Source organism: Aythya ferina (genome assembly GCF_964211825.1).
Source record: "Aythya ferina genome assembly, chromosome: 10".
NCBI lineage: Eukaryota > Metazoa > Chordata > Aves > Anseriformes > Anatidae > Aythya > Aythya ferina.
The window spans coordinates 14960306-14975897 of record NC_140306.1 but is presented as its reverse complement, the minus strand read 5'-3'; the positions used below and the strand labels follow the sequence as shown (position 1 = coordinate 14975897).

Genomic DNA, 15592 nt, shown 5'->3' with positions numbered 1-15592 from the left:
GCTGGCTTTAGCCTTTAGATCCTAAAATAAACTCTCAGGGAACAGCCCAAGAAGAAGCTGGGTGGACTCATGCCTGGCAGAGGGCAGGCAGGGTGGCAGTACCGAGCCTGGTGGTCCTTGCCCCCTGGCATGGTGCTGCCCAGTGCCACCTCTGGGAACAGAAGCACTCAAATCCCATTGCTCTACGTGTCTAAGCAATCACAGGCCCAGGGATTTATTCTCCAATTCTTGGTTCAAAGAGGAATGTACGTTGAATTCAGAGCTAAGATCCTGCCTTGATATCAGCTGTTCCTCCTTAAATTAAATATTATTACCTGCAAACATTTCCTTTAAGCACTGGGAGCTGTTTGCTTGGTGTACTTTGTTTAAATGTCACCATATGAATTACTGAAAGTAATTTAAATATTTAAAGTCATATACTGCAAGTCTAATTTTATTCTGAAATAGTGAGCCAGACTTGCAGCTGATGCAGCCGATAACAGCTCAGTCTGGCACCCTTGCTTCCTGTCCCAGTTCTTTAAATTAACAATTTGCATTTCCAACACCTTTCACCCAACAAGTCTGGGCTCTGAGATTTTTTTTCTGTTTCAGTGCGATGTCACTTTTCCAATAGCTTTTACTTGACATGAATGCCCGTGGTTTCCAATGAAATAATGTTTCCCCTGAGAAATGCCACTACCCAGGCCAAAGCTTTCCCTAGCTTTCCCAAGAAAGGTTCTGGCCACTTGGAAGCTCCAGCTCCTGGCAGCAGCTCACCCGGAGGAGCTGTGCTCTCACCAGGGCTTGTTTCCACATCCTTGTGCCCACCCAGCCTTCTAGTTGTGCTGCAGGCACCTCCTCAGAGCATGTCTTGCCTGGTGGCCTCCCTGCCCCTTGCTCTCCAGAGATGTCTTGCTTCCACTGTAAAGCTCATTCCCCAGGATGTATTTGCTTAAAGGTTGCCTGGTCACCTCTTTCTCTGCCTGCTGTTGCCTCACTGTTCAAATCAGGAGTGAGGAAACGGTGACACGCAGGCACAACATGCCTGTGTGTCCCCAGGCCGTGTCCCTCCTCCCTGGTCAGCGTGGTGCATGGGCAGGGTGGGGGAGACCTTGCATCTCCTCCAGAAGGAGGGCTCGCTGTGCTGTCACTTCTGGTCACAACTCTGCAGGGCAGGGTGTGCCCCCTTTCAAAACTGGGTTGTGTCTCGGTGCACACTTCATTTTACATTCATATCACGGGCTGTAAAAGCGAGTCAAGGGGAAGCTGGAGGTCCACTGTGTAATTCTCAGATGGGAGCGTGTGTCTTAAAGCCCATCTTTTCCTCCCGGGTCCATCCCTTGGTCTAATAATTGATGTGAGCTCTCCCTGCCCCCAGGCTCTGTGCGTGTCCCTGGGATGTCCCAGCTATAGCAGCTGCATGTGACAACAGGGCCACAGGGGGACATTTCCCCCAAATCCCCTTTGGCCACCAAAGCCGGCCCCTTCAAGCTGTGCCAGAGCAAGGCCCAGGCCCTCAATAACCCTCCAGAGATGCTGTCAGCAGGCACAATAATGCACACGGTGTCTTGGGAAAGATGCAACAAGTGCCTTCAACAATGACTGCTTATGCATTGTTTCCTCCTGCTAACACCACCAAGTGCCTTGTCTGCTTTGCTTGCTGGAGGAATAGTCTGGACTGAAGTTCCAGAAAAGCTTCCAGGCTGTCATGAAACAGACAAATCGCTCAATGCTGCAACAAGGGGCCTGGAGAAAATATGGGGAAATAGTGGACCTTTCCTTTGCAGCAAGTGGGTGATGAGGCCAGGCAGAAGAGGAGCAGGAGCTGCAGCCAGAACAACTTTGCTGGGGCTCAGCAGCTGGCTAGACGCAGCAAGGTCAGAGGACAGGTCTGCTGCAGGGCATGCTCGTGTGTCCTTCCTGGAGGTCTGGCTGTTGTCCTGGTCAAGAGAGGCTGTTACGTGCTTGACTTCCCCACAGGGGATGTTACCTCCATGGAGCTCCAGTGCGGAGATGCAGGTTTAGGACCTACTAAGGTCGCCCCTCTGCTCCACTCTTGTGAGCCCCCACCTGGAGCCGTGCCTTCTGCTCTGGGGCCCCCAGCATCAGAAGGACACAGAACTATGGGAGCAAGTCCAGAGGAGGCCACGAAGATGAACAAGGGGCTGGAGCACCTCTCCTGTGAAGGCAGGCTGAGGGAGCTGGGGTTGTTCAGCCTGGGGAAGAGAAGGCTCCAGAGACACTTTCCAGTCACCTTCCAGTGCCAAAAGGGGCCTACAGGAAAACTCGGGAGGGACTCTTTGCCAGGGGTATAGTGATAGGACAAGGGTAATGGCTTTAAACTAAAAGAGGGTAGGTTCAGATTCGATATTACAAATAAATTATTTACTCTGAGGGCCGTGAGGAGTTAGCTGGGCTTTAAGGTCCCTCCTGACCCAAACCACTCCATGATGCTATGAGCAGGGGTCAGGGAGCCAAGCTGGGGAAGCAGAGCTGAGAGCCCGAGCTCATTTTAAGAAGTGCCCAGTGGGTGGTGGAGCTGCTTTCGCAATGGGTTCTGGTAAAAAACCTACATCAGGAAGCTCACACTTAGCCTCCTTGAAACAGAAATACTTCTCTGCAGGAAATCGCTTCTTGCAACCAGCCTGGCTGACTGGGAGAAACAGCCAGGGAACTGACGTGTGTGGAGGGTGGGCCAAGGATGCTGAGCCCGTGGAGCTGGGAGGCTCTGGGTGTGCAAATGGGTGAGAGCAGAGGCATGTAGAGAACAAACACCAAGGGGCCCTGCTGTCACTGCTCTGCTTGTTTTTCTATGCCTTCCTGTTCTCTAAGGACAAGCTTTTATTTTGGCATATGAATGAGAAATGATTAGAAATGGGGCATGTAGGTATATAGGTATATATAGGGATATGTAGCTATAGGTACATATCCTCCACAAGGGAGGATGCCGCAAGGGTGGTGGCATGTGGCTTTCTTACCTGTTCATTTAAAGCCTGCTGCTAAAAAGGGTAGAGAATCTGAAATTTTCTCCAGTTTTCTCTCTGGAAGGAGCCTGGAGCCTGGGAAGCAGAGGGAGGGGAGCAGGGAAGCCGTTGTTGCTGTTATCCCCGTTTGGTTGGATCAGAGGTCGCCCTGACGGCTGGCAGAGCCTGTGGGGACTCATCTGCTGTTTGTCCCTTTCTCTCCTGGATTTTACAGAAAGTGTGGGGACTTCCCAAGCTGTCATTGAAACAGCTCTCCCAGCCAAAGCAGTGTGAGAAGTACTTAAGTACTGGGCTGATATTTCCAGATAAATTAGGTGTTGGCTCTGCAGATTGGATTTTTTATTTTTATTTTTTCACCCAGGTGGAAGCAAACCCTTTGCTGTAAAAATGCAGATGATTCCTCAAACTCTGAAGATGGAGCCAGGCTATTCTTGGGTGCCCAGTGAAAGGATGGGAGGCAATGGGAACAAACTGAAGCATGGCATGTAATGGTTAAACATAAGGAAATACTTTTTCACTGTGAGGGTGGTCAAACACTGCACCAGGTTGCCCAGAGAGGGCGTGGAGTCTCTATTCTTGGAGATAGTGGGAACCAACTGGGATGGGGTCCTGCTCCAGCAGACCTCGCTGTGATGCTCTCCAGAGGGACCTCCAGCCTTAGCCCTTCTTGGTGCAACCACTAGGAGCTGATCACGGAAAACAGAGTTCTTGGAGCCTTGATTTTTGCTGCAAAGAGAAGATGATGTCCACCACAGCCTGCAACACTCTGCACACAGCTTTGCTCCTCCATGGCTGCCACAGAGCTTCTGGATCTACCTGGAGACATCTGCATGGTGGAAAGGTGGGAGCCAGCCTCAGGGGAAGCCTCCTACCCTGAGCCTCCTTCAGAAGGCCGGAATCTGGATGTGGATGCTCACTGCAGCTCTTGAGGGGTTTTCTCAACCTTGACAGTGCTTTCCAGGTCTGACAAGAGGCAAAGTTGATGTCAGAAGAGCCAGGTGGGAAGCAGGAGCAGAGGTCCATGGAGATTGAGGCTAATCTGAAAGAAGGAGGAACACAAGCGGAGGCCAGGCTCTGCGAAGGCTCTGTGAGGCCACACATGCCTCCTTTTACATTTGGCCGTGTAGATTCTCCTGCAGCAACATGCCAGAGAACAATTGTGGAGTCTTTGGCCCAGAATCCACAGACACCACGACATGAAAATCTCCAGCTCTAGTGCAAAAGTGCCTCCCAGAGAGGGACAAACGATGCTGTCCCATCTTGTAGCGGAAAAGTGGCAGCACCCAGCAACTCATCAGCCTGAGCTCCCTGCATCCCGGCTCAGCATCTCCACTGGCGACTACACATGAGCAACACGACCCTGGTCTTGCTGGACACAAGGCAGCTTCACGCTGGCAGCATGCACTTGCCAGGGCTCAGCATCCACGCAGGATGGAGCCCAGCGGAGAAGCAGGGCTGTGCGAGGAAGGGGAAATCTGCTCCCACCCCCGGGAGCTGCCCGCAGGCTCACAGGGAGGGCTCGCTGCAGAAAGCGTCGCAGCGCGTAGATCCTCCCACTGATCGCTTGTGGGTGCAGCGCTTCACCAGGCCAAAGTCATCTGACATTTTTCTTGCGGGCGGCTGAAGCTAATGAATCCAGATTAGGCAGTGCGGAGGCTGGGGAGCTAGATTTCTGCTGAATATATATGAAGACAAATGTAAATTCTAAACTTTCTAGGGAGTATTTTTACCCTGGCTCAGCGTTAGTGTTGATAAAAATAGTCACAAATTAGTGCAGGAGTAGAGAGCGAATTTGGGCTTTTTTATTTTATTTATTTATTTGTTTAATTCGACTGTTAAAGCCATGCATCTATTTCTCTAGCAGGAGTTAACCTCTTACACGCAATAATGAAACATTGTGTAAACAATCAACAACTGCCCTTCCCTGACAGATTTACTCCTACGTCAATTAAGTGATCAGTGAAGAGAACCAAAGTTAAATTTTATATATATATATATATATATATATATATATATATATTATTTTTTTAAAGTGATTCAATCCAAGAAATTCAGCACTGCAAGGAGGATGCTAAGGATGGTGGCATCAAACCAGCCCTCCTGCCTGTTTCCCTAGCAGCTAAATGTGTTCGCAAAGGTGACAGGGAGGGAGGCACTATCTCTGCTCTACAGGTGGGAAAACCTACTGACTGTGCTGTTACCTCTTGTCCTGCCATGACTCTTGGTCTTTGTTTCTACAACAGAAGACAAAGACCCAGGTGGAAAATAGACACCAAAACACAGCCCTGGGGGGAAAAAAAGACATCAAAACCCAGTCCCCAGGCTCAGGAGGTGAGGGAGTGAGGAACCTGAGGCGGTGGCTGCCTCAGCATCGCAGGGGAGCAGAGAATGGATGAGGACAAAAGCACCCCGAACCCAAGACGTGTTACTGCACAGCGTTGTCCTCATCCCCACGCACTTGGGACCTTCAGGGCTGAGCCAAAAGCTGCTCATTTCTGGGCAGACGCCGACCTTTGCTGGCACCAAAGCCACGTGCACGGCAAGACCAAACGTCACCAAAAGCTCCATCCTGGCCCCCGCTGCGTGCGTCCTCTCTGCCTCCTCTGGTCTCTGCAGGAAACCAGATGTGGGCACAGAGCTCTCTGCCCTCCTCTGCAGGGCAGATGCCCCAGGAGGAGGTGGGGGACGGGACGCAGGGACCCGTCGCCAGAGCCCCATGACTCAGTTTCGTCTCGCTTTTGGCTTCGCTGCATTTTGGAGCAGCTGACTGAAGAGGGCAGCAAGCCGACAGGCTGGCACAGCCTCCAGCTGCCAGCCCTGCCTGCCCCTGACCCTGCCACGGGCCTGTCCCCCCCCACGGGGCTGTGTTCACCATAACCCCACCGTAACCTGTGCTCCTGCCACGGAAGGTGGGAGAAGCCGGGGGACAGGCTCTATCGCCCCCCTCCCGATGTCCCCCGGCTCCTGGCTGGGCAGGCAGGGATGCCACGCTGCTGCTGGGTGACATTCTCTGGCCCTCACCTTCACTGATCAGAAATCTGGTCTTGCCTCTGCAGGTGATGTGCCTGGAACCTGTCCTGCTCAGAGGTTTACGTGTTCACTAACGTGACCGCAGGACGGAGGTGAAGCGCATCCCTGCTGGTTTCACAGCTGTTGCTGCTGCCTCCCAAAGGGGAGCCCAGGAGCCCCCCTAAAATTCATGGCACTGAGAGTACCCCCAGTAGGCTGAGCAAGGGCTTTAGCCCCAGATGCGCCTTCTTTGCACAGCCCACTGCTGTTCCACTTAGGAATTGAAGGTACTTTGAGAAATGTTCTGAAAGGTCAGCTATTTTCACTGTGGCTTGCATAAGAACCTCAACATCCTTTGCTGCAAGAGTGGCGTTACTAACTTCCTACTGCAACACTGAATCACAATAGCTTCCCACAGCAACCAGCAGTAAAAATAAACTGGGCAAGGGGAAGTGGACAGCTTCAGCTGTTCCGCTTTCTCAGGCACACACTTGAGTCACAGAGAAGCAATGTAGAAGCAGACGTTGATTTTGCTGATAGCGATGAAATCCACGAACGGCCCTGAGCACGGTCCTGCTGAAAGCAGAGTTTTGTAACGGGATGCTCGTTTTGCTTGAAGTTCAGCACGTTCCCAAGCGCGGCGTTGGTTCTGCAATCCCATTAGGGTCCCTGCTTAACAACCGGGCTAAAAGGAGACAGGCTGTGGCTGCGTGCTTTATCCAACCCAGCACGTATTTTTTTGCCTAGGCACACAGCTTCGTTCCAACAGCAGCTTTAAAGCCTGTTACAACTCGGGCTGTTTATGCGTGTTTGTGTGCACGTGTGCAGGGAAGGGGGGTGTTACAGGACAACATCTTTCCCATTACACAAGGCACATCCCGGGCCTTGACTTTCACCCAGCTGGGTCCCTGAGCCTGGCGCTGGGGCAGACCCAGAACCCTTCCCTCTGCGGCAGGATTTTCTGGGAAGGCTTAGAGCAAGGGGCTAGAGCGAGGAGAAGCCATTGCCACGAAGGAAAGGCTCATCTATCTATCTATCTATCTATCTATCTATCTATCTATCTATCTACCTATCTATTTATCTATCTATCTGTCCGTCCGTCCGTCTATCCGTCTATCCATCCGTCGGGGGCTGGGAGCAGCTGATGCCCGCAGGGATTTGGGGTGCGCAGCCCCGGAGGACGCCCCCAGAGGATGGCGGGGACCCCACCGAACCCCGCGGGCCCCCGCGCCCCTTCCCGCGCTTTGCAGCCCCGCCCCTGCCCATATACGGCCGCCCGCCTCCCTCCCCGCCGCGCCCTCATTGGCTCCTGCGGGCTTCGGGGGCGTGGCTCTGAGGAAAGGGGCGTGTCCCTCGCGGCGCGCCATGGCGGGGCGTGGCGCGCCGCGCTGTGCCGGGCCGGCCCCCGCCCCGCCCCTCGGGCCGCCCCCGCCGCACGACCCGGCGGGCCCGGCGGAGAGCCCCGCTTTAAGGGAGGCCGCCGGGATGGGGCGCGCCGCCTAGGGCAGAGCGGGGCCGCCGTGCTCCGGGCCGCGGGCAGCGCGCAGCTACACGGCCGGGCCGAGCCGAGCCCAGCACAACCCAGGGAGCCGCGGCGGGGGTGGCCGCTGGGGGCCGGGCCCTCGCTCGCTCGCTGGCCGCCCGCCCGCCGCCGAGCCCCATGAAAACGCAGGTCTGGGGGAGCTCCCCGCGGGCGCCCATGGCTGCGGCGATGCCGTGCAAGAGCGCCGAGTGGCTGCAGGAGGAGCTGGAGTCGGGAGGCGGCCGGTCGCTGCTGCTGCTCGACTGCCGCCCCCACGAGCTGTTCGAGAGCTCGCACATCGAGACCGCTATCAACCTGGCCATCCCCGGGCTGATGCTGCGCCGCCTGAAGAAGGGCAACCTGCCCATCCGCTCCATCATCCCCAACCACGAGGACAAGGAGCGCTTCGTCAAGCGCTGCAAGGCCGACACCGTGCTGCTCTACGACGAGGCCACCGCCGACTGGCAGGACGGCGGCGCCGCCACCTCCGTGCTGGGGCTGCTGCTCCAGAAGCTGCGCGACGACGGCTGCAAAGCCTATTACCTGAAAGGTGAGCTGCCACCCCCCCCCTCCCCTCCCCTCCTCGCCCCGCAGCCCCCTCGCCCCATCCGACCCTGCTCCCGCATCCCCCCCCGCACCGCCGGCTGCAGCGATCCCCCCCCGGTTTTCCACTCGTTTTAATCCTCGGAACAAAATGGTGGGAGGCTGCCAGCGCCCCGCTGCCTTCTGCCCCCCCCCCCCCCGACAGCGGTGGCAGCCCCCTGCCTTCCCCGCAGCCTCCCCTGCCCCGAGCCCAGCAGCCCCCGGCTGTGCCGCTGCAGCCCCCGCGGCTCTCCACGCCTCTCCCCTTCGGAAAGGGCCTCCATCCTTTAAATTTCCTCTCCCCCCCAAAAAAAAAAGCCGCCCGCACCCCCCATTCACTTTCCTTGGAAACAGCAGCCTGTCTGGGGGGTCTGCCCTCCTTCCCCCCACCATAGGGCGATGCAGGAGCTGGGGTACTCAGGGTGCTTCCCCCCCCCCCCCCCAACAAGCCCTTTCCTGCGGTTTTGGGGTATTTTGGGGACCGTTTTAGGAACATCCCGGTGGGGCTGAGCGGAGCCCGCAGCCGCGCTGCCGGGGCGGTCGCTGGGTGGCGGCGTTGGGGCAGGAATAGCAGCGGAGCCGAGGCGGCTGTGCGGGGGAAGGGTGCGAAAGCTGCCACTTGCAGCCCTTTAAAAAAACGCTGCTGCTGCCGAACAGCCCCTCGGATGGGAGCCGGGGGAGCCCCTGGTGCGGGCAGGGAGATAGGCAGGGATTTGGGGATGAGCCCCCGCTGCACATCGCCTGCGCCAGGCTCCTCGGAAAGTGATGTGGAGGGGGGGACCCAGGCACCAAGCACAGGGACTGGCCCCCTTCCCCGTGTCCCCTTTCCCTCTGCTCCCTGCCTGTGCTGCTGGGTGAAGCCCCCTGCCCGTCCTGGCTTCGAGCTTCCCAACGAGCCCAGCTGCTCCTCCGCTTTCACCTCTTGTTTCTCTCCCCTTCATCCTCCTCCTGGGGAGGAGGGAGCAGCTTTGAAGTTGCTCTGAGCTGTCCCTAACGGGCGGGGGGGTTGGGGGCGAGCCCCTTCCTCTGCCTTTTTCCGGGAGCCTCGGTGGGAAATGTTTCCAATTAAAATTCCAAAATGGCTCCTCGGCGCTGTCTGGCTGCGCGGGAGGGAGGAGGAGGAGGAGGAGAAGCCTTTTTTTCATGAATGGATGTGGCAGGAGCTATCTGTCCTGCTCGGTGACCCCGCCACAACCACCGAACCCACTAACAAAGTTTCCAGGAGGCCTTTCTAATTAAACCATTTGTCAGTGTCAGATACTGGTGGCTGGGTGCTGGCTTCATGTTGCCTGGAAGGAGGCAGATTGGTGAGGTTTTTGCTGCTCTCCCTGCCTTCCTTCCCGAGATGTTGAGCTGAGGAGCTGGAGGGAAGTACTTGAGAGGTCCCATCCCTTCCCAAGCCTGCTTTGGGTTGGGTGAAGAAGGAACCCGTGGAGCTGCCCTGTCACAAAGCACGTTCGCAGTGATAAATTAGGTGTGAGAATGGCTCTTTGGTGAAACTTATGGCTTTTTTCCCTGCTAGAAGGTGAATTATTTTATGGGGTTTTAGTGCCTGAGCTGGGCATTTGCTTGTTGTTCTTGCTTTATCTCTTCAGACACGGATACTTTTGTGCTTTTCTGCCTAGGTGGCATAATAGCTCTTGCCTAAACTGCCCTAGCCCCGTATCTCAAGAAGCGAAATGAGGCGAGATCGTCTCTTGCCATTTTTTTTATTTTTGTGTGTTTGTTTCTTTTGATGCAGTTGAGATTTGGCCTGTGTTTGTTAAACTTAGTAAGGAACTTTCTTTGCTTGGGACCCGTTTGCCCAGTAACAGGCTGCTGGGGAAGGCGAAGGAGCAGGGAGATGCCTTTCTCGGGCTGCTTTTTGGGTAGGTGGAGGCATAGCAGCCAGTTGCTGGCAGAGACTTAGTAAATAATGTGTGTGTTTGTGTGTGTTTGGATAGATGGATGTCCCATGTTGAAGGCTAAAACATCTTTCTCTCTCTCTCTCTGCCCCTCTCCTTCCCTTTCTCCGTTCCCCCTTCCCAGGTGGCTTTAACAAGTTTCAGACTGAGTATTCGGAGCACTGTGAGACGAACCTTGACAGCTCCTCACCCAACAACTCCCCCCCAGCGTCTGTCCTTGGCCTGGGAGGGCTGCGGATAAGCTCTGACTGCTCAGATGGTGAATCCGACAGAGAACCCAGCAGTGCCACGGAGTCGGACGGGAGTCCCATCCCCAACAATCAGCCTGCCTTTCCAGTCCAGATCCTACCTTACCTGTACCTGGGCTGCGCCAAAGATTCCACCAACTTGGATGTCCTAGGCAAATATGGCATTAAATACATCCTGAATGTGACTCCCAACCTGCCAAACATGTTTGAGCACGACGGAGAGTTCAAGTACAAGCAGATCCCCATCTCAGATCACTGGAGCCAGAACCTCTCGCAGTTCTTTCCCGAGGCCATTGCTTTTATTGGTAGGTAGCTGGCAGAATTATTATTTTTTTTGTAGTCACTGTTTGGGAATGTGGCAAACAGCTTCCCAGGGCTGTCGCTGGTCTCTGGCCTCACCTCTCTGGGCTGTGGCATCGGTGTTAGCTGAGCAGCCAGGCAGCATGCTGCAGAGGCTGCATTTGGGGAGTCCTTTCCTTTTGAAGCTGGGCCCTCGTTCAGCAGCTCAGCCAAGTTACCTGCAAGTGGTGACAGAAACCCCAGCCCTGGTGTCTTTTCCCCTTGTGTGGGGATTTGCAGGAGTGTGAGATGGCTGAGACAAGGTGGTGGGGAGCTCTGGGTGCCTGCTCTGATGGTGGGCACCAGTAAGGGCCAACGTTAACGTGACTGGTGCCAGCAATTCCTTAGTCCCGAGTGTGGTTAAAGCTGGGGGGTAAGCTAAGGTAAGCGTCAACACAACGAGTTAGTGATTATAGTTACACTGCAGAGCTCAGCTGGAAAAACTGCTGTGCAGACAGCCCCTGAGACAGCTTGGGCTGGTCATGGAGAGGGGCACAGGGGCAGATGCCCTCTATGAGGCTAGCGTTAGCTTGGAAAATTGCTTCATTTTCTGGTGGAAGCATCTGTCGGGCTGAATAGAGATGTACGCTTCCCCATGAGCTGCATTGTGTGTTGGTGACAGTCACTAGCCTGATCCATTCTGATCTGGGGGGAGTGAATGGCACAGGTAGTCGTTAATGCTGTAACTATTAAAAGCTCCATGGCTTTGTATGTGGTTGAAGATGCATTGATGTTGGCAAGGGTGAAGGGGACCTTTGCCTTCAGACTGAAAGCTCTGCTGGCAATTTTGATGTTGCTTTGATGTCCCCAGTGTCATATCCCTCTGCATGTGCTTGCTGGCCGTGCTGTAAGGGCTGAAGTGGGGCAGAGCAGTGCTAGGTCCTTCTGTCCCCTGATAACCTGATTCTGCTCAGGAGCTGCTGCTGCGGTGTGGCAGCAGGGACCTGTCTGCACCTCCTGCACAGAGCGTGCTGCTGAACCTAATGAGTGAGATGGGAGGGGGGTCCCTGCTGGGGCCTGTCTGCTCTGGTCAGGAGGTGTCCCTGTGAATGCTGTACTTGTGCTTCCCGTTTAATGGCAGGAAATGGAGGATTACCTCACTCCAGAACCAAACACCAAGAAACGCAGTCAGATGAAAGGCAGAAATTCGAGGGGGAATGTTGAATGGGGAGAGACTGGGGGGAGGGCTGGGTGATTGCCCATTGCACTGGAAGCTCTTGCCTGGTTTTGGAGGCTGGGACAGAAAACCTGTTGTGGCTCTGGTCTGGATTTTGCTTTGCCTGCACCTTCTTTGCCCATTGCCACATTGGTGGTGCTGGTGTGTCTCTCACCAGTGTGGCTTTGCCCAGGGACTCTCTTTCTCCCTCCCCACCAAGCTCTCAGCCAAACGATGGCCCGCAAGTAGGGCTGCCCAGAAGTAAGCAGAGCCGTGTACTTGTATGCATTCAGCACGCTCAGAGCGTGTCCCTCTGTCAGCACCAAGATGTCAATTCATAAAGGGTTCACGCTGTTCTGGCTGTGCGAGAGACGATGAGTGTGTGTGTGTGCTTTTCAATCAGTGGCCAGGGAGGGGGAATTTCATTGCTGTTCTCTCGCCATTTCTTGGTGCAGTCTGCATTCCTGCTCCCTGCTACCATTCATTCTGAGAGTCTCCTCCAACACAAGCGTTTGTTTGTAGTAAAGTGCACTTCTTTCCATCCTAAAGAACAATTTCACAATAAGGGAAGTTCCTGCACTTCAGACGCTGCTTAAATTGGCTTCGACTGCATTCGGATGACTTTCTAGTGGAAGGATTAGAACAGCAAAGGAGAATTGCTTGCGTGGTGTCAGGCTGTAGCCTTGTGTGCCGGGCAGCCTGGTTCTAGCTGGTGTGGAGGTGGCTGTGCTGTGCCCAGCATCTCGCTGGAGCTGTTGTCTGCAGCCTGGCCTGCCTTCGGAGGGTACTGAAGGTCCCTGGGGAAGAGATGTGCTGCCTGCTGCCAGGATTGATTTGTGCTTCTCTAGCAGCTGAGATACATGGCCTTGCCCAGCTGAATGGGGCTGTGCAGCATTGCTGCGTGGTGGGAATCCCTTGGGAGCGCTCTGGGGAGGGCCGTGGTGTCAGAGGGATGTGAGCTGGTGTCACTGGGAGCAGGGAATCCAGGTCTGGCAGTCGTCCTGGTCCTGTGAGCCTGCAGCTGCCACCTGGCCCTGCTCCAAACCCGTGTGTTTTTGGTGTGGAATAATAGACCCCCCCTCCCCTTCCCCTTGTCTTGTTTCAGATGAGGCCCGTTCCAAGAAGTGTGGGATCCTTGTTCACTGCCTCGCTGGCATCAGCCGGTCCGTAACGGTCACGGTCGCCTACTTGATGCAAAAACTCAACTTGTCCCTGAACGATGCCTATGACTTTGTGAAAAGGAAAAAATCCAACATCTCCCCAAACTTTAACTTCATGGGCCAGCTCCTGGACTTTGAGAGAACTCTGGGACTCAACAGCCCGTGCGACAACCGCTCGCCCAGCGAACAGCTCTACTTCACCACCCCCACCAACCACAACCTGTTCCAGCTCAACACTCTGGAGTCCACATGAAGGGGACGCCGTCTGGTTGGGAACTCAAGCATCGAATCGCTTCTCTTGAGCATTTCAACTCTCACAAAAAGTATCCGTCTTGCCAGGCAGCTCTGAAAGGACTAGCTTCTCTGGGCAGAGGTGCCCGATTGCTGCTTTAAGAAGGCTAATGCCGTTCAGTAGTATCCTGATCAAAGTGGTTTGAAGAGGTAGCCTTTTTACAGGGGGTTATTTAATACGGGCGATGTTACAGTGTTTTGAACGCAGCTGTTACCGGCAATAACCGCTTTCCTGGGTGCATTGGGACTGTCAGAGCATGCACACATGCGAAGAGCTACCGGGGTTAGCTTGCTGTGGAAAGTGAGGAGATTATGCACTTGGAAACCTTGAACAAAAGGTGTTGGGCCAAGACTGTTTTAAAACCCAAGTTTACTTTTTTTGATTTAAAAAAAAAAGGAAAGGTAGATCTTACTCGAGCTTTGGGTTCAAACTCTTTTTAAATGTGTAAGTTCCTGACTGTTTGTACAGACGAGGTTGCAAAACCAGTATTTTATTCTGTTTCTTGTTTGATCATTTATTATTTTTTTTAATCAAATGTTTATATTGACCAAATGCATTTTGCACACTATGTGAAGCCTTGGTATGTCCTGGCATATTACTGGGTACTCCAGAGAGAGATACATGCTGCTGCTGTTGTTGTTAGCATCTGGTAGGAAGCTTTGTTATGTGTGAAGGCCAGTTGGGCTTAAACGCAACCCCTTCACCACTCCTGCACTCACAATCACAAACTCTGCACTGATTCAGCCAAGGTGACTAAGCCGCAAGCTTTTTTTTTTTTTTAATGCCACCCCTGCCAAAAACAGTTTGCTGTTGCCAGTGGTAAATCTCTTGTAGCCTCTATAGAGTTGGTAGAAGCATGTCTGAGCCCAGCTTCATTCTCTGCTGCCTGTTGACTGACTTAATGTCATCCAGCTGGCCTGAAATCATTCCAGCTTCCCAAGTAAAGAAAGGAGTCGTGATGTTGGCATTCCTCGTGCACACTCGAGTCTTTCCCACATGTGCGTGTGCGGGGTGGGGGAACGTGGCAAGAGCCTGGAGCGGAGTGAGGGTTGCATGGCAGGGTGGGACTGAATCATCACGTGTGGAGCGTGCAAGGGAGTGGAGAGATGTGGAAATGATGACAAGAGTGTTGTAACAGAGAATTTATATATATATATATATATATATATTAACTGGCAAATTCTGAGATGATTGGAGCTTTCAACAGAGGTTCTGATTTTTTTTCTTCCTCTTTCGAATAACTTTATACCGTGCCTTCTATTCTGAGAAGACTTGTTTATATTTCTGGCTAGTGTTTGGCAAACACCTTATACTGAGCCGGGAGGGGGAGGAAGTGGTAATTTCTGGGAGGAGGGCAGAATGGATTTGGATTTTTTTTATTGGCTGCAATGTAGTCCCTCCTTTCTCCCCCCTCCCTGGCCACTTTAACTCATGTAACTGAAAAAAGCCACGGATTTTTCTAAATATCCAGTTTTTGTACTTTTTTCAAGAAAAAGAAAAAAAAATAAAAAAAAAAGTCTCCATCTGGAGGAATGTTTGATGCTGTCACATCCTGAAACTGTTCTTTTTGTTAAAGATGTTACCAGAATGTTGGAATGAGCTTCTTTTCTTGTTTTCTGGATGTTTTTTGTTTGTCTGATGGGTTTTGTTTGCAACAATGTTGGGATCATGGGTCATTGGAAGGGAGAATGGGTGTAAGTACGGTTGTGAGTGAGCAAATTGAGAATATCCTAATTGCATCTTACCTCATGGAGGAATTTACTTTTTCAGGGATTTTTTGACAGTGCATCTGTATTGTATTACAGCTAAACTGGTTTGTAAAGGCTTCCTGTGCTGTTAGCAGTCTTTCTTCTTTAAAGGAAAAAAAGAGATGCATCTTCTGATTAGTACAAATGAGAGCTTGTTAGTGAGGAATGGTTCTGCTTTCTGAGTTATGAAGGAAAACTAGTGACCCTATATATACTGATCCAATATTGGGACTTTGTTTATATTGCAAATAAATATTATTTTTTCTTTAAAAATGATGTTTGTGTCAGATGCTTGTCTAGCCTCTGCCCATATAAGGGCATGCTGTTCTCTTATCCATTTTTTTATGGTCGATTAGTATTCTTCTGTGACCACGAGGAACATTTGCTGGGCAGTGTTCAAGTGCGGTGTTTGGTTTCGTGCGCAATTTAATTTTTAAGACCTGTGGTAAAATGGAGAGGGGGAAGTAGGAGGGCAAGGAGAGGGATGGGGTATTGGATAAACCAGAGAACAAAGAACAGCTTGAGAAAGGGACCGGCTTTGACCCCAGCCATTCCTCTGTGCCAAAAATAAATAGATAAACTAAAGACACTTTTGTTTGCTGTTTAAGTGTGGCCTGTGAAGGCACAGCAAAGCCTTGCCCACAACTGGTGTGATAGCAGATTTTCTTT

General features: G+C 52.9%; 1 protein-coding gene across 1 annotated transcript; it reads left to right on the top strand.

The window, feature by feature from the left end:
• Window positions 1-7440: 7440 nt before the first annotated feature.
• On the top strand, window positions 7441-15199 carry DUSP7 (dual specificity phosphatase 7). The gene is made up of 3 exons (XM_084530823.1): window positions 7441-8044; window positions 10105-10533; window positions 12829-15199. Exons 1-3 carry the CDS (start codon window positions 7633-7635, stop codon window positions 13134-13136), a joined length of 1149 nt encoding a protein of 382 aa, XP_084386949.1. The 5' UTR covers window positions 7441-7632; the 3' UTR covers window positions 13137-15199.
• Window positions 15200-15592: the final 393 nt, after the last annotated feature.